This window comes from Barbus barbus, assembly GCF_936440315.1.
Source record: "Barbus barbus genome assembly, chromosome: 36".
Lineage (NCBI taxonomy): Eukaryota > Metazoa > Chordata > Actinopteri > Cypriniformes > Cyprinidae > Barbus > Barbus barbus.
In genome coordinates, this window is record NC_136714.1 from 21,518,169 (window position 1) to 21,538,185 (window position 20,017).

Sequence of the window (20,017 nt, forward strand, 5' to 3'; positions counted from 1 at the left end):
TGCCTTTGTGTAGACTGTTTGTGAAAGTTTGTCATTATTGGTAGCCATAAAAGAGCAAACCTTTTCAAAACATCAATGTGTACATTGTGGAAAAAAAAGTGAGGTGACTGAATTTACAAACCACCAAACAAGGACCAAACATGTAACGTGGAACTCATACTATGAACAGGACACATTCAAAGCCTGATGGAGCATTCAATAAAATTAACTGGACACCATCCAGCACAAAATGAATTCTGTGAGGAACTTAGGAGGAGTTGGGGTGTTTTGTCTGAGGTCATTTAATATTTTATATCACCCAGAGAGAATGGAAGAAGGAAAAAGCACTTCCAAATGGCTTATCCAAGCGTTTGCTGATACACTCAAAGGAAGCCGGGCTGCTGGTACTGTAACTACATATAGATTCTGGCCATAGCACACATGTATCCGTTTCTGTTGTTTTAACACAGTATTCCACAAAAAAGCAAAGCAGAATTACTTTTTTGAAAGCACCTCTCCACCTTCTCTCTCTGGGTTGACACAGAATTGCGGCTATGTTCGGAATAGCACTCTAACTTGCTATGCATACTACTTTTGCAGCATGCATATTAGATGTACTAGGAAATATTTGTATGCATGTAATATCTGAATGACTTCCTACATTTATCAGACAGTGCAATACAGTCAGTGGCACACTGTAGGATACAAAGAGTTAATAAAATTTACACTAAATTAAAAAAATCCAATTATTTCTGGGATGAAAATTGAAAGCAGTCATTTGATAATAGGATTGCATGATTTTGGAAAAAACTAAATTGTGATATTTATGGTAAAATGCAATTTAAAAAAAGCTTTGCTGTGCTTGTTTGTAGGGTTGCATAATTTGTTAAAAAAAGTGGTGAATATAAATAATAATAATAAAATAAGAAATGTTATAACTAATATTTCACTGTAGAAAAAAAATATATTTAAGAAAAATTAAATTTCAAAGTAATTACAAAACTAATATTTAATGTCTTAATATCTTTACTTTCAAACATTAAGCCATTGAAATAAATGAAATTGTAGCAAAGTGCTATAGTACTATATGTGTATATCACATACAGTATATGCACTTATATTGTGTAATGCTTTCTGATTCACACAGTAGTACATAAAACAGTAGACAGCATAAAGCATATAATTACTATGCTATTCTGAACACAGCCAAAAATCGTCTTTGCATGCTACTTTTTAGTTTGATCTCAGATCCACAACTCTGTGAGAAGCTCAGCTTTTCTGTGTGGAACAAATTTAAACCAAGACATCCCAACTTCAATGACACAACAAGAAAATGGAGGCCACATCCAGCAACTAAAAATTAAATGCTGCAACGATGGGGCACGGGAAGGGGACAAACAATTGATGACGCTGTACAAAGCGAGACACATAATAGACATACAGAACTCAAATAAACATTTACAGACAAAAGCAATGAGACAACGGACAAGTGGAGAGACCCTATTGGGGTTAGTTAGCTCTGGCACACTACTGCACTTACCAGCAGCTTGGACAGCTAGAAATAGACAATGGGAACAGACAGAGTTTCAGTTTAATTTCCTATATAATAAAACACTTGGGGTTGGTTGAGGCAGGGATATTAAGAGAAACAAATTTTAATTAGCACTTGAACATATTTTGCTATTAATATATTTACAAGGTTAGACTTAAGCGGGATATTCACCTTTAAAACATAAAATGTTTGCAAAAATATTGATATATCTGTCCTGAGAGTGATGCCTGAAATGTGACATTACCTGGATATTGGTGGGGTCCTTGTAAGACTCGTCGGTGGCGGTTTGGAGTTTCTCACTGATCCATGCTTCGATCTCATCAACATCTCTGCTGAACTGCTGCAGAGTCTGGGACTCACCCAGTTTAGAGCGTTTCTCAATCATCTGAGCCTTGAGACGGCGCCACCTGGAGGTCAAAAGGACATACTGTTTTAACTTAAATGACACAAATGGGACAGATTCACTCAGTGAGAGCAGCATCAAAAAGAAGAACCCTGACCTGTCTAAGACCTCATTACGGCGATTAAAGATCTCAGGTTTGGCGTAGTGGTCAGCGCTAATGAGCTGGTCAGCGAAAGACTGCAGAGCTGCAATTTTCTCTTCCTGTGAGAACAGACAAATTTAAATAATTATCACAAAAAAACAACAACTCCAGATTCAAAATCAAATCATCTCAAGCTTGACTGCTTTATATAACAATGGCGATTACTGACCTGCACATTGATAGCCTTATCAAAGTCCTCATGTTTCTTGATGAGAGCCTCAACGCTGTCCAGGGAGTCTCCCTTGTCATCGCTGGCCAAGAAGGCCTCGCGAGCTGCCATCCAGTTCTCAGCCTGCTCGCAGTCACGGTTGAATAGCTGCAAGAGACAAAAATAAACATATGATATCATTTGCCATCTTCAAGTGTTCAAGTTTTGTGTATTAAATTTATTCATGGTCCTTGCTGACCTGCAGCTCCAGGCACTGATCCAGCATCATCCTGCGCTGGACCCAGGCTTTCTCCAGGTCAGCACGTTCCCGTTCAAGAGCCTCCAGCTTCTGCTGGATCTCAGGGCTGGCATAGTGGCCACGGGCAAGCAGCTGCTGTCCAAATTGCTCAAAAGCCTGGAAGGTGCCTGCTCGGGCGTCGATCTCAGTGCGGTGTTCCTACAGATTGTGAATAAGTGAATGCTTCATGAGCTGAACAAGATTTTGCCAAATATTATCAAAGGAAACTCATCTTCTAAACAGCAACTGTAACAACCCTAGTAAAAAAGTAATACATTTAAAATAAATGTATTTCATACTAAGTATTGTTCAAATCTATTAACATATTTACTGACATACCGCTCGAGATTTACTGATATAAAATTATAATTCAACTTTATTTGGAGTAGTACTTGTGCATAATGCATATTTCATATTAAGCCTAAAGTACACTTTCAATAGTCCCACTTAAGCACAATCAAATATAAAGTATATCTTTAGTTGGACTTCAGCACTACTTCTAGGGTGCATTAAGTACAAAATTAGTTGTTCCAATTTACCAGACCAAGTATACCAGTTTAGTATTTTTTTACTATTTATATTTTTTTTATTAATAAATAAATATGTAAATGTATTTGTAGTATAGTTAGCTTGAAATAAATGTATTTAAATTACATTTCAGTATATTTATTTTTCACAAGGGATAGTACATATCATAGGTGTTTTTAAGTACCTGATGTCTCTCCAACAGGGCTTCAGCTCCAGTGACATCCTTGGCCAGCTCATCTGAAGACACCAGCCCTCTGATTCCATTGATCCAGGACATGAGATCTCTGGGAGAGAGAAGCACAGATTTGTTTAGTCTCTTCTATATTATTGCTCTGATGTCATATAGTAGGGGTGCTCCGATTGATTGGCTACCGATCACTATCAGCCGATAATCGCTTGGGAATGTTTGATTGGCGGTCTCTAAAAAGGCCGATCTCAAAAAAAACAATCTCAAGCTGATGACGCGCCTGCTGTGAGAGATTTGGCACGACATGCAGCAGCACCGTCTCAGTCTTTGTCCGGCACGGGTGAAATACCGTGAGCTCATACCGTGACCGTGAGCTTGTGAGTATTTTTTCCACGCTCATCATAAGTGTTAACACTGCACACGGCTGCGATCCGAAATTTTTGGAAATGTTTCACTTTTCTGACTGGCTGAAACTTCTCATTAATGCGGCCCTGCGTACATGGACTGAATACACACTGCAAACGGAGTAGGCCTATGTGTAACCTGGTGTAAAAGGCCACCTCATATACAGGTCACAAAATCAGGCTTGTGCTGTGTGTAAGCTATTGCACAATTCTAAAAATAAAAATGCACTGCATGATCAAACATTTAGGTGAGATAAATATATATTTAAAAAAAAAAAAAAAAAAAAAAAAAAGCCCCCTCAAATAAAACAAATCCCCTCTCACAAGAGTCACCTAAATAATTTTACATAATAAAAAGAAGGCTTTAAAAAGATCAGTATCGGTGATCGGATCGGCAGATACTGCTTTCTATGATCGGCAATCAGTGATCAGCCTCAAAAATCCTGATCGGAGCACCCCTATCATATAGCTTCTCTAAGTTGTTCGTTTTGCATGTTTTATACTATCTTTCCATCCCTCTTTTTTCCTCCTCCTCACCTGAAGTCACTGAGGAAGTGCTGCAGGTCGTGAGAGTTGCCCAGTTTTTCTTTGCGTTGGTCAGCACGACCCACCAGGCTGCTCCAGGCAGTGTTCAGCTCGGTGCACTTCTCCTGGATGTCGTCAACAGCCTCAGGATGAGACTGGATCAGACGCTCTGCGGTCTCACCAAGAGAGTTCACCTGCCCCAGGGAGCAAATTATATATCAATCATGACAACTCTCAAAATAGTTTTAGCATGTTAATGGATATGACAATATTAATGTATTTGGTCTTGGTGGACTAGATCTGATACACCTGGTGTAGCACCAGAGCAAGCATGTAAGATATGCTGCTGCTGCATGAATAGGCACATATAATTCTTGTAGCAGATCTAGCAGATCTGCTGGGGGAGGTGGAGGGTTTCAGAGGAACTCTAATAGCATGCAGGAGAACTAATTTACAGTATTTAAATGTTGAGCAAGCAAGCTCACTTGCTAAAGAATCAGCAGAGGACAATGAGCTTGTGCTGTGTAGTAAATAATGTGATTTTTAGCAGATTGCATGTAAAGGACCTATCAGCCTGTGCCATATAAAGTTTCATGACTGAACTAGATATTTAGCAGATGTTCTGTTAGGAATGAACCAAAAACTAAACCAAAAAAACAAAAAACATTTTACCTTATCTCCTAGAGCAGCCAGGTCTCTCTCAAAGCCTTCGTGCTTACGCTGCAGAGCCTGCACACTGGCGAGGTCATGGCCGTAGTTATCAGTGTTCAGGGCTTGGTTCTTCTCTTCGATCCATTCCTTGGTCTCATCTGCATCCCTGTAAATCACACACTAAGCTGAATTCCTCTGCACTTCACGAGGCTCACATCACACAAGTATAACATGAACATAACAGTATAATTTTGAGGTTAATCAGTAGCATATATGTACCTGTGGAACCTCTGCACCTCATGAGCACTGCCCAGCATGTTGCTTCTGTCTTCAGCCAGCTGCTGCAAGGCCCTCCAGCGGTTGTTCAGCTCCTACACACAAACATACAACCATTAGCAGCTAATCAGAGAGAAGTTTATAAGTCCAGTTAAAACAATTATATGATTCCTAACAGGAGATTCGACTCCCTGAGGTCACGTCTTAAATGATATAAAATGACTGATGAGAAACAAACCTTTTTGGCAATCTACATTCAGAAACATGAAATTTAACAGCCAAACCACTATCCAAAACACCACATAAATGGTTCCATAGCCTTTGCACCATACTTTGCTCTTCATATCAGTAGCAAAGCAACAGTATGGGTGAGTGGCATAAACAGAAAGGCTACAATATTTAAGCACATAGGATGAGTGATAACAGTTAGCAAATATGGAAAACTTGGGTGGGTGCATCAGCCACAAACTGAAAAAGAAGCATTAATGCATTCTAGAATGTCTGTTTTACCTCCACCAAAACATATGGCATGAAGACATAAAGGAGTTATTTCAAATGGTCGATACAGACTCATGAATGGAAACAAAGGGAGGGGGATGCAACCGCAGAGTTGATGGTTCAGTAACAGGACATAGGGAACAAGAGACCATGGTAAGAGTACAAGACCACCACGATGAGTTAGTCCTCCAGACACATGGGGCACAATGCAGGATTTAGTGGGATTGGTTGAGGGAAGATTTAAAGATTGAAAGTAAGAACCTAGAATCTTACCTTAATAGTATTAAAGTTGGCCGTTGTTTGAACAGCCAAGCGAACAGACTATATTGAGTAAAAAATTTGCAAAAAACAGAGAGAGGGTAGGAAAAGAACAGAAAAATACACCAATCAAGAGAGTGTCACAAGAGGAGTTACAAGAACCAGACTGTTTTTGTCGTTCTGTAACCAGTCACCAAACACCACTGTGGATGACATACGGGTCAAACAAGACCCTGCATAAAAACTAAACATGCATCAATCTCAGTGATCCAAGATTAGATGATATAATAGATTATATTTAAAGCATTTCAAATTCAGCATGCTATATTACCTTCCATGGAGATGCACCTTTGGAATCTGCTTCATCCTGTGAAATATATCCATTAAATAAATAAAATCAGTTTAAATTAAAAAACAAACAAAAAACATTGTATGATATTCATGTGTTTTTTTCATGCAGACACCCCAACTGACATAGAGACAAGATGAATGGTATAAAACAATAATGACCTTGCCAGGAGCTGAGCCCAGCATCTCTACTTGCTGATGGTGGGATGAAGGGGTGGTGTGATGAAGGAATGGAGGGTCGGAAGGAGAAAGAGAAAAAATAGGTAAGACCACCAGATCTATAAATCTCATAAATATATATAAATATTTTAGTTCTCCTCAATCAAATGTTTTCGTATCCGCGATGTATTTGAATGCCAAAATAGCCTATTATTTACCTTTTATATAGGCCTACTTCACTCGCGTTCCAATATCCATGTAAAACAAAATGTTTTGCATAACTTCACGGCGGACGGTACAGTGATAATGCTTAACGGCACAGATTTTACTACATATTTAAACTGAGCAGTATTTTTTTTCCCCCATATTTTTGACTGATTGTTTTTTTATAATGATAATGAACAGGCTGCATTGTCGAGGTAGAATGCTTAACTGCGTGCGCGCATGCGGCGCTGGAGCAATCACTTTATTTTTTTTTCCTTCTAACAGTGGAAGCAAATACTCCTTTTAGTCATGAAGATAATCAGAATTGTAAAAGGTTTGCTTTTATTTGTGTACATTCATATATATATATATATATATATATATATATATATATATATAGAGAGAGAGAGAGAGAGAGAGAGAGATCGCGCCTAGCTTTATTGATTTTCTCTGCTCGCAGAAGCGCTGCAGGTGCGTAATGTGATATGACGTCCATGTGAATCCTCATGTTCTGTTTGTTGCTTTTTGCGCATGCAAAATTAATCCCCGGAAAACAAATGTTAGTATTTTTAACGGGGCACAGACACTTATTCTTTCTAATTTAAAATAATCTTGTCGGTTAACAGTTAATAATCGGTTAACGAGCGTCGGTTGGGAAAAATAACCGAAATGAACATCCCTAATTAATATTGTGAAATATTATTACAATTTAAAAATACCGATTTTAATTTCCTTTAGAAATCATTGTAATATGCTGATTTGGTGCTCAAGAATCATTTATTTTTATTAGCAATGTTGTAAATAGTTGTAGTGCCTAATATTTCTTTGGAATCTGCTATTTTTTATGATTCCTTGATAAATAGAAAACTCAAAAGAGTACTAAAATTATAAATGTCTTTACAATCACTTTTGATACATTTAATGCATGCTAGCAAAGAAAAAAAACTGCCCCAAACTTTTCAATGACAATGTATGTTAAATCAAATTCACTGTGTGTAAAGTGTTTTTCTTCAAACCTGGGCCTGCACAACAGGAGCCTCTTCAGCCATCAGTCCTTCAGACTCCAGCTCAGATGCCACCTTGTTTATATCCCTCAGCCGAGATTCATTTGCTTTCAGATCCTAGAAAACAATTTAAAAAAATACAAGAGTTTAGAATCAGGGAACACGTATTAGCTAATGCTAGTGTCCAGTGATAAATGAGTCATAAATGTGTATGAGAAATATACCTTCTGGAAATCATCAAACTTCTTCTGCAGCACTTCCACTTGCTCCAGATCAGAGCCGACCTCCTCATTAGTAAGCGCTGATTCTTTCTCATTGATCCACTGCTGCAACTCGTTCGCCTCACGGAAAAGCATGAACTTCTTGCAGCTCTTCTCCAGCATGTCCTTCCTCTTCTCTCCCAACTCTTGCAGTGTACCATACCTACGAAGAGAGAACAGAGACTTTAATGCAACTCCCACCTCAACACTGGCACTGAAACACCTCCTTCTAGGACAGGACATAGGAGCTGGAAACACGGACAGGGGTACAACTAACAGTGAGAAATCTGCATAGTCAGCAATTGAAAATGCAGAGTGAAACATCTAGACACAAACTCTAAAAAAGGAAAAGTTCAGAATTACAACATCTTCAGAAGAGATGTGAACGTCTATCCCTTGATGGAATAGAAGAGGAGGAAGATTGAGACAATGATCTGATGGACAGAGAATGATAGAATGATAGAAGACCTAAAGCATGAGAAAAACAGCCAGATGGAAGAGGGGAATGTGAATGAACCTTTTGCAATGATAGAGGTTTCTTTGATCAAATAAATGACATTGGTCGGACCTACTCACAGTTCCTCCACCTGCTTCATGCGTACAGATACGCTGCACACCTCCTTGGTGACCACAGTCCTGCCACAGTGCAGGGCAAGCAGACACATGCAAGCATTTAAATGAAGAAAGAAAGAAAACAAGAAAGAAAGGAAAAAGGAGTAACGAGGGGTCAGAAACATTATTAAGAGTTAGTTTTTAACAGATGCCATATTTGAGCTGCAGGAAGAGTAAAGATGCAAAGATCTTAAGAGGTTTTGTGTTAAAAAGAAATGATTTTGTTGGAATGTAAATAGTAAGGTTGAAAAATAATTACAAAAATGTTCACATTAGGGCCATCAATCAATAAAAATTATGAATTAATATTTCTTAACATTTTTGTGGAAACTGTAATACTTTTTTTCAGGGAACCTTTTTCTTTGATGAACAAATTGTCTTTGTGAAACAAATTGTTTTTTAACATTATAAATGTATTTACTGTCACTTTTGATCAATTTAATGAATCCTTGCCGAATAAAAATATTTAAAAAATATTCTTTCTGACCTCAAACTTTTGAGACATTGACAGCCCCAATGCATATTAGACAAAGTAAGAAGTCTGCCCTCAATCATTTGAATGAAAACCTACAGCAGAATAATTCTTACTGATTCTCAATCTGCTCCTGTCGCACAGCAATGCTGCCCTGTTCGTTTAGCAGATTCTCGCGAGAGGAAGATTGAGTCGGGTCCAACTTCTTCACGTACGCTGCGGGAACAAAGCCCTGCCTGTCGTTCACTTCCACTTTCCACCAGTCCTGAGAACAAGATACATATATATATATATATATATATATATATATATATTACTTGCATAAGTCCAAGCACTCATCTGGATTCAAACTGGCATGCTAAGTAACATATAGCATGCCCTATTAATCACCTTGTTGGTGCTGTTGAGCAGAGTGAGGATGTCACCCTTCTTCATGGTGACCTCACGTGGACTCTTCTCCTGGTAGTCGTATAGAGCAAGAACCAGTTCCTTGCCGGTTTCATCATCAGTGGGTGCCACTTGTTGCTGTTGGATCAATGAAAAAGGACCAAATTTTCATTTCCATAAAATGTAAATGTTTTACATGTTATTTCCTTTTGGTCAATGCAAAAGTGTTGTTATGTGATCTTACTCTGCAGGCCTCAGCTTGTTCTTTTAAGGCCTGGATACTGCTGCCATACGCACTCAGATCAGACATCAGTGCCTCGTGCTTCTTCAGCAGAGCCTGTAAATGATAACACTGACATGTTAGAGTCATCCAATTTTTTTTTTTAATTCAAAACTGCGATGACACCATAAAAGCAACTGTGTTTAGTTCTGCCAATTAAGCACTTTAAACATCTTATGATGTATGAGGGATGCTGTATGAAATGATCACCAGAAATGAGACAATTTCTTTTTCTTTTTTACCTTACATTGCATTTTTTGCTCAAATATTAGCATAAAATGCAATGTAATATTCTAACTAATTTCATTCTAGATGCAGCCCTCCTCCTTGTTTACCTCTGCAGAGTCTTCATCTTTGCCGTAGTCGGTGCTTCCTACAATGGGCTCCTTCTCTCTCATCCAAGACTCAGCCTCATTGGCATCAGCAAAGTACTGCTGAGCCTGAAGGGAGTCCTCCAGATCCTGTCTACGCTGGGTCGCTTTTCCCTTCAGTCCATCCCAACGATTGTGCAGCTCTTGCAGCTTAGCTTTCACATCCTCCACTGCAAAGTGACCTGAAATTTGGAAAAAAGCATTTTATATACATTTACAATATTTCAAATTTATTGTTTCTACTTTGAATAATGACTGTGGTGTTCTGAACCGATGCCTAATAGAAAGTGAAGTGAGTGAAGTGACATTCAGCCATACTCGGAATTCGTGCTCTGCATTTAACCCATCCAACGTGCACACACACAGCAGTGAACACACACCGTGAACATACACCCGGAGCAGTGGGCAGCCATTTTATGCTGCAGCGCCCAGGGAGCAGTTGGGGGTTCGGTGCCTTGCTCAAGGGCACCTCAGTCGTGGTATTGAGGGTGGAGAGAGCGCTGGACATTCACTCCCCCCACCTACAATTCCTGCCGGCCGGGGACTCGAACCCGCAACCTTCGGATTACAAGTCCGACTCTCTAACCATTAGGCCACGACTTCCCCAAGTCAGTCTTATGAAAGAATTAAATGCTACCTTCTTCAATCATGGCCTCCCCCTTCTGAGTAACAGCCTTGATTCGGGGTTCATGGCCAGAGATTTCCGCCTGCAGAGCCTGGTGTTTCTTCAGAAGGTTCTGGACTCCAATAAGGTCTTTTCCTACGAGAAGGGAGTACGAGAAAGAGGTTGTTTTAAAAATATTAACAGTTTATAGTCATTTCAGATTTCTGTTGATGTAATTTAATCACACTAACCCCTGTTGGTGGAGGAAGCAATGGGTTCCTTCTCTCGGATCCAGGTCTCCTCATCTTCCACATCCCTGAAAAGTTGCTGAAGGCGCAAAGAGTCTGACAGTTTCTGTTTGCGGGCGGCCATGGGTTCCTTTAGAGCCTCGTAGCGTGCCACCAGAGCCTCTTGTTTTTTGCGGATGTTATCAGCGTCAAAATGGCCAGCCTCCTGGAACTGCCTGGCCTGAATAGTAATGCCATCAATGCGGTCCTGTCAAGAGGAGAGTTAAGATGAATGAAGTTCAAATGTAAAAAAAAAAAACACTGCCAGCTGCACAGAATCATACAAGAAACATTGTAAATGTCTAATATCAGTTACTTTGAAAATCATTCAGACATTGTTACCTGGTGGGCAGCCACATCAGCCTCCAGCAGAGCATGTTTCTTCTGAAGATTCTGGACGCTGGTCAGGTCTTTGCCAAAGTCATCGGAGGCTAGGTGTCCCTCCACCTCATACAGCCACAGCTCGATGTCCTCTACATTGCGATTGAACTGCTGCTGCTGGTTCGCTTCACGTAACTTAATCCCTGAACAAGCAAATAATATGAGATCACTGAAAAATCTTGTTTCATATTTACCAATAATAAATCAGAAAAACTTTTTCTAACTACTGTCAACTGTCTCTTCCTGTCAAACAGGCAGTACTGTCAAACTGTGCTATTTTCTCACCTTTGAGTTCAGTTGCCTCTAGAAGTTTCTTCCACTGAGAGCTGACCTCATCCATTCGGGTGGACACCTCGCTGGAGGCGTAGTGTTTTCCATCAATCAGCTCCTGGCCTGACTTCTGCAGTGCATCAATGCGGCTCTGATTGGCAGAGAGCTCAGCTTCGAAGGCCTGGTGCTTCTGCACCTTCCCCTGCAGGTTGGATGGGTCCTGATAGAGAAGGAATAGAGAGTGAGAGTAAGAAGCAAATATAAACAATTGATTCCAAATTTGTACAACAACTCTAGGACAACATACCTTGTAGGCCTCGTCAGTGGCAGTCTTCATCTTCTCATTGATCCAGCTCTTGAGCTCATCAGAGTCCCGGAAGAACTGCTGCAGATGGAAAGAGTCCTCCAGGGCGGCACGGCGAAACTGAGCACGCTCGTGAAGAGCGTTACGTCTGCTCAGCAGCTGAAGTAGAAAAAAAAAGGTGTTTAAGTCATAGTATTACCAGTGATTCAGCACTTCTGCCAGCAATAATTGAGGGGAGGAAAGTGCTTGTGGGGTTGAAGTGAAGGATGTTTCAGGGTGCTAATCTCCACTTACTGCATCTCTGCGAGTGGCCACATCCTCCTTGGCATAGTGATTGTTCTGGATCAGTTTGGTGGCAAATTCATCCAGGGCCTGTATATTGCAGTAGAGAATTAAAAAGAAAACGGAGTAAGATTTGTAATACTGATTATAACAGGCCTTGGATTTTATGTCAAACTGTGATTTCTTACGGTGATCTTCTCTTCCTGGGCACTGAGGGATTTCTCAAAGTCTTCATGTTTCTTCAGAAGAGCTTCAACGCTGTCCAGAGAGTCACCCAAATCTTCATTCAGCAGGAAAGCCTTTGAGAAAAACAGTTTGAAATGTTTAAATCTTTGCTCGCAGTTGTAAACAAAATTAAAGTGTTACACGTCATAATATAATAAGCCTAGATGAATCTGTACCTCTTGTTTGCTCATCCAGTTGTCGACCTGCTCAGTGTCCCTGTAAAAGAGCTGCAGGTCCATGCACTGCTCATACTGCTGCCTGCGTAGCTCCCACAGCTCCAGAAGAGACACTTTCTCTTCAGACAGTATGCCCAGCTACACCAACAAACACAAAATGAGGGTCATTCAGATTCTCACTTTAGAATTAAAAATGCGTGAATGATTGTTTGAAAATAGTCTACAAAAACACAGGTCCAAGGTCAGACACACCTTTTCCTTGACTTCCTCGGAAGCATAATGTCCGGTGTTCAGCAGAGCCTGCCCAGCCTCATCAGTAGATTTGAAACTGTCCTCATGAGCGTCAATCTCACCCTGGTAAAACATTATGGATATTATGGTCTTTCAATGTCAAGCATCCTTGGTAGAGCAATACTATAAGTGCAATACTAAATCCCCAAATCAGTTTTGAAAAAGATCCTATATTTACTATCCAAACATAATTTTGTGCTCTACTTGTTTAGATTTTCAAAGTTCAATACCTTATGCTCCTGGTGGCGGTCCAGCAGGGCCTCAGCTCCGGCCACATCGTTGGCCAGCTCATCTGCATTGATCAGAGCCTTCATCTCCGTCACCCAGCTGGTCAGGTCACGGAAATCTGCAGTGAAGCGCTGGAGCCTAGAAGCAAGAGAACCATGAGATCACAAGTTAGCATTGTGTAAACGGAGCTTAAAATCTCAACCAATCAATTTGAAGTGGTGATCAAAAGCCGAAAAAAAGTGTATCTTAGCCTACCTGTAGGAGTCATTGAGCCGAGCGTGTCGTTCAGCTGCCAGTGTACGGATCTGCTCCCAGTTGGTAATGAGTTCGTCTCTTTTCAGGTGGATCTGAGAGGCATTCTGGGGGTGTGTCTGCTGCAGACGGTCTGCCTCGCCGCCAAGAGTATTTACCTGAAGACAGAACAGAATGTCTATATCATTCATACTGAATGACTGTACAATGCTTACACATTCTGTTGTACATCTCTGCAACAAATTAAATGTACATAAATAAAACAATAAAATAATAAGTGTATAAATGTGATGGGCAGGTCTGCATGGAGGAATAGAAAAAGAGAGTTTGTGGATATGCTGAGTCTGACCTTGTCCTCCAAGGCTGCCAAATCTCTTTCCAGCCCCTCGTGTTTCCGGAGCAGGGCTTGAACGCTGGCAAGGTCCCGACCAAAATCATCAGATGCCATCAGCTGCTCCTTCTCCTTAATCCAGCTGATTGTCTCATCCACATCCCTGTAGGTCAGAACAGAAACTTTCAGTGACTAAACACATTCAAATCAACAAATTTGTATAGTAGTGATTACAAATGCCTTGAATAACTCACCGGTTGAAACGCTGCACCTCAGCAGCTCCAAATAGCTTGCCCTGCCTTTGCTGAGCCAATCCCTTCAGCCTCTGCCAAGCAGCGTTCACCTCCTCCTGCTTCTTTAGGATGAGCTCAGCCTCGGGATGGTTCTCTTGGGTTAGCTTACCGGCTGCCTGGTTCACCTCATTCACACGCTCCTCATGCGCCGCCAGGTCTGTCTGGAACTCTTCAAACTTCTTCTGCAGAACCTCCACATGCTCCAGGTCCTGGCCAAGCTCCTCTGAGGTGGCAATAGCTTCCTGCAATAAAATATTGTCAGTGTGTCTTCAAATATTGGATTCAATTATTTTTCAGTATTTACCAAACATATACACAGCGGTTTCTCACCTTGTCACTGATCCAGTCCAGGGCATCCTCACACTCACGGAGGTACTGCACCAATTTCTGGGCCTGCAGGAGACGCACTCCCTTTTCTTTAGTCTTCTGCAGCAGCAGGTCCCACAGACGGTGAAGTTCCTCTAGACGGGTCTGAATTTTAAGAGGGGACAAAGACAGATAATTAGGATCAAAACAAAACATGATCAGAAAAAAACAAAACAAAAACATTATTCAAGGACAGCTCAGATTAAATGGAGAAATTTATTTTTCTGAAAAACAAAGTCAGCTTGGACCGTAATTGAAAGACTGAATAAGGAACTTGAGGTAGAATGAAAAGGAACACAGCACTCAGTTCTTTTAAGGGACATGCACTGTAAAATTAAAATTTCACCGCACTCAAGTACCTACTGGAATAAAAGCGCCGTAATTGACACTTTTTACTACTGGTCGCTGAGCGGTCCGGTAAGGCGTGAAAGACTGATCCATATAGGATAAAGTTAAAACACTATAAATTTCACTTTTCTCCATTATGGAACTCTAGCATGTGATATTAAAAAGAAAAAAAGCCTTACTCGAATGGTTTCAGATGCAAAGTGGCTCTCAGATATCATGAGATTGCCGGTCTCGTCCAGTTTAATGATGGCCCCAGCGTTAGCCTGCACCTCTGCCTCAAAGGCTTGATGTTTCTGGAGCTTTCCCTAAGAGATGGGTAAAAAATGCTATATAAGAAAAAAATACATCATATGCAGATTTTTATTAATAAACAATGTATATAGTGAAAATGCATTTCTTCTGATAAGTTTCCAACTTTGTAAGGCCAGATTTCAACCAATTGCAGAATTATCTCTATAAACATCTGCATAAGTCGAAACACAAACCTTGTGACCAAAGTCACTGCATGCATGTGTTCAGTTACTGTATTCAGCTATTATAACAATCTGATGACTCAAAGTAAATAAAGTAATTCACTGCTGATTACAGCCGACAGACCCAGCCGAGGAATTTAAAGCTTAAGGGTGACAGCACATTTTTCGCTAAATGTGATTTCAGAAAGGGCGCTTATGAAGCAAATTTTTACTCTCACCTGTAGGTTACTGGGGTCCTTGTAGTTCTCATCAGAGGCGATCTGTAGCTTCTCTTGGATCCATTTCTCAAGCTCGTCTGCATCGCGACGGAAGAACTGGAACCGGTAAGAGTCCTCGAGTTTCTGTCTGCGCACAACGGACAGATCCTTGAAGCGACGGTACCGGTCAAGAACCTGCTGACGGCGCTCCTGGATGTCGTCGGCTGACTCCAGAACTTTAGCTCCACTGATATCCATTTTCTAAAAGAGGGAAAAGATAATGAATAAATTTCCAAATGTCCAAGTCCTTCCACATGAACATGGGCTTAGTAAGCAAAAGCAAAAATGTGAATACACTTTTGAAGAACCTTAGTATGGCTTCCTGATCAGAAAGGAACAAGAGTACAGCAAGAGTGTTACTTCCACGGAAACAATGGGAACTTCCAGGTAATAGGCAAAAGGGACAAATTCAAGAGTTTATACAGCAACGTTCATGTTTTATCTAAGACAATTTTGTATTGACAACTAAAAAAAACGTAAAAACACACCACTAAGCCTGCGTGGAACAAACACTCACTCAAGGGAGGTACCTAAAACCAGGCAGACATTTCATGAGTTAAAAGATAACTCTCCCCAGCAATGGCCAACAGCTGAGCACATGGGGGGCCCGGCTGAAATTCCTAACGCTTCTGAGCAAACCGGCACAAAGAGAGTGCTGCCATCAGCCCCCCGCTGATAATGAACACAACCCCCATCAATCCAAAGCTATATCCACCCCAATCTAACGGCATCTGTCCCATACTGTCAGTGGGGAGGGGGTTGTGAGACTTCAGCTGTATTCGAGGGTGGAGGGGACGAGTTTATGCTTGCGTCCAGAACAAACAGCAAATGTCTCTAGCTTTTTTTCTACGACTAGGGTGTCGTTTTATGATCTAGACCTGTTCCGTTCGTTCCGGGTCAGAAAAATCGTCACCACAAAACTGCTAATGTCAGAGGTTGGGGGATGGAATAATCTCAACAACAGCTTATTTTGATGTGAAACAAAACTAAATTGCTCTCTTTATAATCAACAAAGCTGTTGTCTAAAATGTCTCAAAATTCTTTATACTCGTAAATAACTACCATTATGTGTCATGTTTATTACCATTATAAGTCAGGTAATATAATGACAAAAGCTGTTATGTCAGGAGAATCGTAAACTGATTCTCAAAGAGGTTTGCTGATTTTGAGCGCCAGACCGACTGGATTTCTGGGAATGCAGTATCAAGTTGTTGGCCATTTCAGAAGAGTCTAAGAATAGGATAATAAATACCCTGTTAATGCCAGTCAGACACATCTGGCTCAAATCAAAAAATCAAAATGATGATAAAAAGCTAATTTAGGACAAAGTAGAAGAATTTGCGTCACACACAGGTGTGAACATCTGGAGCCATTCTACGCTGACGTGTGAACATCTGAGCATTCTTCATCGGTTTTAAAAATAGCATGGCAACTTTTTAACCCTTTCTGTGAGGATTATTTAGTTATTTATTTATTCATCTAATGATAAAGGCTAAAGGTTATTTTCTTGACCAGTATATTGTAATTTAAAGAACAATTTAAAAAAAATTAATTGTAAGATTTTAAAACACTAGGCATTATAGGCTGCTCTTCTCTTGCTGTTGTTCCAAACACAAGACACTACCAAAAACATGTACCTTGTTGATAGGAGACACAAGACATTCGTTCTAAAATCAGCTCAATGTCAGATATGTTTGATATCCTCCAACTGGATGGAATTAAAGTCTAAAGCTAAAAAAAATTTAGTCTGTGCCCATCATACACTACGTGATTTTCTGTGAAATCTGTCAACTCTAACTACCCAAAATCTTCAGATTAGCGATGACTTCTTGCAACTACAGTGTTGATTCGTCCAGACTGTAAATTGGGGCAAAAATCTGTGCAAAAGTCACGTAGCGTATTCCAGCCTTGTCTATATACAAAACTATGTTATGGCAGAAACATTCATTAAAAATCTTACTTTATAAAATCTTTAAGCTAATTCAATTACCACTTATTTCTATGGGTTTATTCAAAAATAGCATTACTGTGTGACTGCATGTGGAAGTTTTCTGACAATCACATGCTGTGCTCCATTTGCTGAAGCGAATCCATCATCATTTGGAAAGGGTTCAGGGCAGGCTAATCCAAGGTCAGGAAAACTAACAAAACAGCACTTTAACAACGTGAAAAGGAACCAGACTATGGAGTAAGCCATGTAATGCACTGTCAGTCTGGATCAATACAGTCACAAATTTTTTGTTATGCTGGCCAGAACTGCCATCTTTCCACAATAACCTCCAAGCATGTACACAGAAGAAATATAAAAATAAATAAAGATGGTGGAACAAGAGCAAAGAGAAGATAAAGCTAAATATATGAAATATATGGCTTATGAAGTCTCATGAAGACGTTAGATAATTAACTGCAGGAGATCAGCCCTGTACAAAACATCTGCTTGAAATAATGACAGAAGGATGGAGAAGAGAGAGAGCAGATAAGGAAGTGATTAGCTAATGGCTGATCCATTAGTGAGGTCCTTGACTCAATCATAACCTTAAAAAAGCATCAAATACATCCAGATGAGAAACGTGATGAATGACCGATGATCTAATGCACAGCTTGTGCTCTACTGTGAATATGTCGTGTTTTTGACCAGATCAGCTGGACACATGCCGCCCTTCCCCCACCCTGCCTCTCCCAAAACGATCCCGTCTCCATGTCCGCTTAGATCAGACGGGATTACGACCAGCTCAGCTTGGTTTTACTCAGACAGCTCTGCGAGGATGGATGTCATGACCACGGACTGCACTGTTAAATTAAGACGGCAAATGCGTGTCGGAAAAAACTGCAATAGGCCACACCCATGCATGCACAGATCAAAAGTCAGCAGATGTCAACCAATGATGAGTCTTTAATAAACATGAATTCTCAATATCTACATTGTTATGTTTTTCAAAATGCTTAAGCATGAAATAAAAGAGTTGCAAATCAAAATGCCCAAAAAAAGTAATCAAACTCACCAGAATATAATGTTCACGAGGGTCTCACTGCAGTCCAGCTGCAGCAACAGATAGTACCTCTAAATGCAACTGCGTACTAGTGATAACACACTCACATGTTCTTCTCCCTCGCCGTTTCTCTCTACCATTTGTCTTAGTCTGCTGTTTCTGAATCCAAATGAATACAGCAGTCCAGCTGCATTCTGGAATGATCCCTTCTCTTTCCCACACGCTCGTTCATTGAGCAGAGTGCTTCATTAACTGCCTCTCACATTCCCAACACATGATGACACAGGCAAAGTCCAACCTCTCGCCCTGCTGCAATACAGTGGCCATTTATGATTTATGAACAGGCAACCATTACAAGAGCTTTAAGATATGACATGCTGAAAACCATTTTATGTTCTTGAGGTTTGTGTAATAAAAAAAAAAACACTCAGTAAAACCAACCGTCTTCGTTATAGTCATACTAAAACCATTATGGTCAAAACCACAAACCAAAAAAGGAAGAGAAGTCAACGGAACAAATAATAATAATAATAATAAACCATCCTTTAGAAATGCACAATATATTGAAATCACCTTTGTTATGTATATTAGTGATTTAAAAAAATATATATCAGTACTGGTTGACACTGTATACATACTGGTTTGTGGTCAGTAAGCTTTTTTTAAAGAACTAATTGCTTTTATTCAGCAGGGCTAAATTAAATTGATCAAAAGTGACTAGATTTGAACATCTCACTTAACCAGAATTGTATTATCAGTGAATCCCTAACCATTTGTTTAAAGCCAACAAGATCCTTTGTTACTGTTTTAGGATATTCCCACTCCAACCAGACAATCAGGACTCTCTAATAGCATCAAGGCTCCTATTCCCGCTCTGTCCTGATAACAAGGTTGTCCTGATAGACATTCTTAAGATTGTCTTGTAGAAGATCTAGGATATTAATAACCACAAGCCTGAAGGTGACACAGATTTACAAAGCAGTATTCGGAAGACAGTGACATCTGTGTGAAAAAAGAACCACTGACCAGGAAAACTAGAACATTACAGTGAGTCAATCATGCAGCTGCATTGCTAAAAAGACTAGATTCTTATCAGATCACAAGGTGACATGAAAAATGAAGTGATGCAATAAGACACCAATTTCCTCAAGTGTTCATATTTCACAACATGGATCCCATACTCCAAACATCAGTGTTCAGCACGAGTGAAACACTTATCATTAAATGCACTCCCACTATCAAGCTAGGAATACAGAGAACGCAGTGAGGTCACGTTGAAAGCCTGGAAGTTTCCATGGTAACACATCTGTATCCGAGAGGAGCTGACGTCTGAATGGAAGGATGCAGGCCTAAGGAATTTAGAGGAAATGGGTGGGCTGTCTCCAAGGATTTAGCTTGGCTAATAGTAGCTGTGTGAAGATACCAAAACAGCAATAGAGATACAGATAAAAGCACCTATATTATTTAAACCCTTACACTTAAAGAAATGGCAAAAATAAAAATTTGCTAAAAAAAAAAATCTCACAATCAGGCCATCCAAAATGTAGACAAGTTGGTCTCTTTACTGGAACAGATTTGGAGAAATTTAGCATTACACCACTTGCTCACCAATGCATTCTCTGCAGTGAAAGGTTGCCGTCAGAATGAGAATTCAAATTCACAATAATCGGATACAAATATCTGAAAAAAATCTTTATGATGAATTTATTATGA

At 40.1% G+C, this 20,017-nt stretch overlaps 1 protein-coding gene across 11 annotated transcripts in view; it reads right to left on the reverse strand.

Annotated features, from left to right (window-relative positions):
* The window catches only part of LOC306856272 (spectrin alpha chain, non-erythrocytic 1), a 32,513-nt gene that overhangs the window by 8,116 nt on the left and 4,380 nt on the right, over positions 1-20,017 (reverse strand). For 3 of the 11 annotated variants that reach the window (XM_079395440.1, XM_079395439.1, XM_079395435.1), the window contains exons 2-35: positions 15,276-15,515; positions 14,764-14,889; positions 14,201-14,341; positions 13,832-14,112; positions 13,596-13,740; positions 13,250-13,404; positions 12,997-13,132; positions 12,728-12,829; positions 12,476-12,613; positions 12,263-12,373; positions 12,087-12,164; positions 11,796-11,951; positions 11,504-11,708; positions 11,180-11,361; positions 10,802-11,045; positions 10,584-10,706; positions 9,911-10,128; positions 9,540-9,632; positions 9,299-9,433; positions 9,025-9,173; positions 7,789-7,987; positions 7,577-7,681; positions 6,360-6,392; positions 6,181-6,216; positions 5,865-5,912; positions 5,097-5,188; positions 4,839-4,983; positions 4,179-4,360; positions 3,235-3,334; positions 2,484-2,681; positions 2,246-2,392; positions 2,032-2,135; positions 1,776-1,938; positions 1,520-1,534 (exon numbers count right to left, since the gene is read on the reverse strand). In XM_079395440.1, coding sequence (XP_079251566.1) covers positions 1,520-1,534; positions 1,776-1,938; positions 2,032-2,135; positions 2,246-2,392; positions 2,484-2,681; positions 3,235-3,334; positions 4,179-4,360; positions 4,839-4,983; positions 5,097-5,188; positions 5,865-5,912; positions 6,181-6,216; positions 6,360-6,392; positions 7,577-7,681; positions 7,789-7,987; positions 9,025-9,173; positions 9,299-9,433; positions 9,540-9,632; positions 9,911-10,128; positions 10,584-10,706; positions 10,802-11,045; positions 11,180-11,361; positions 11,504-11,708; positions 11,796-11,951; positions 12,087-12,164; positions 12,263-12,373; positions 12,476-12,613; positions 12,728-12,829; positions 12,997-13,132; positions 13,250-13,404; positions 13,596-13,740; positions 13,832-14,112; positions 14,201-14,341; positions 14,764-14,889; positions 15,276-15,512 — 4,722 coding nt within the window. In that variant the 5' untranslated portion in view covers positions 15,513-15,515. Of the gene's footprint in view, positions 1-1,519; positions 1,535-1,775; positions 1,939-2,031; positions 2,136-2,245; positions 2,393-2,483; positions 2,682-3,234; positions 3,335-4,178; positions 4,361-4,838; positions 4,984-5,096; positions 5,189-5,864; positions 5,913-6,180; positions 6,217-6,359; positions 6,393-7,576; positions 7,682-7,788; positions 7,988-9,024; positions 9,174-9,298; positions 9,434-9,539; positions 9,633-9,910; positions 10,129-10,583; positions 10,707-10,801; positions 11,046-11,179; positions 11,362-11,503; positions 11,709-11,795; positions 11,952-12,086; positions 12,165-12,262; positions 12,374-12,475; positions 12,614-12,727; positions 12,830-12,996; positions 13,133-13,249; positions 13,405-13,595; positions 13,741-13,831; positions 14,113-14,200; positions 14,342-14,763; positions 14,890-15,275; positions 15,516-18,316; positions 18,559-20,017 lie in introns of those variants that run through there. The other 8 variants (XM_079395442.1, XM_079395438.1, XM_079395444.1 and 5 more) reach the window with 5 other exon arrangements.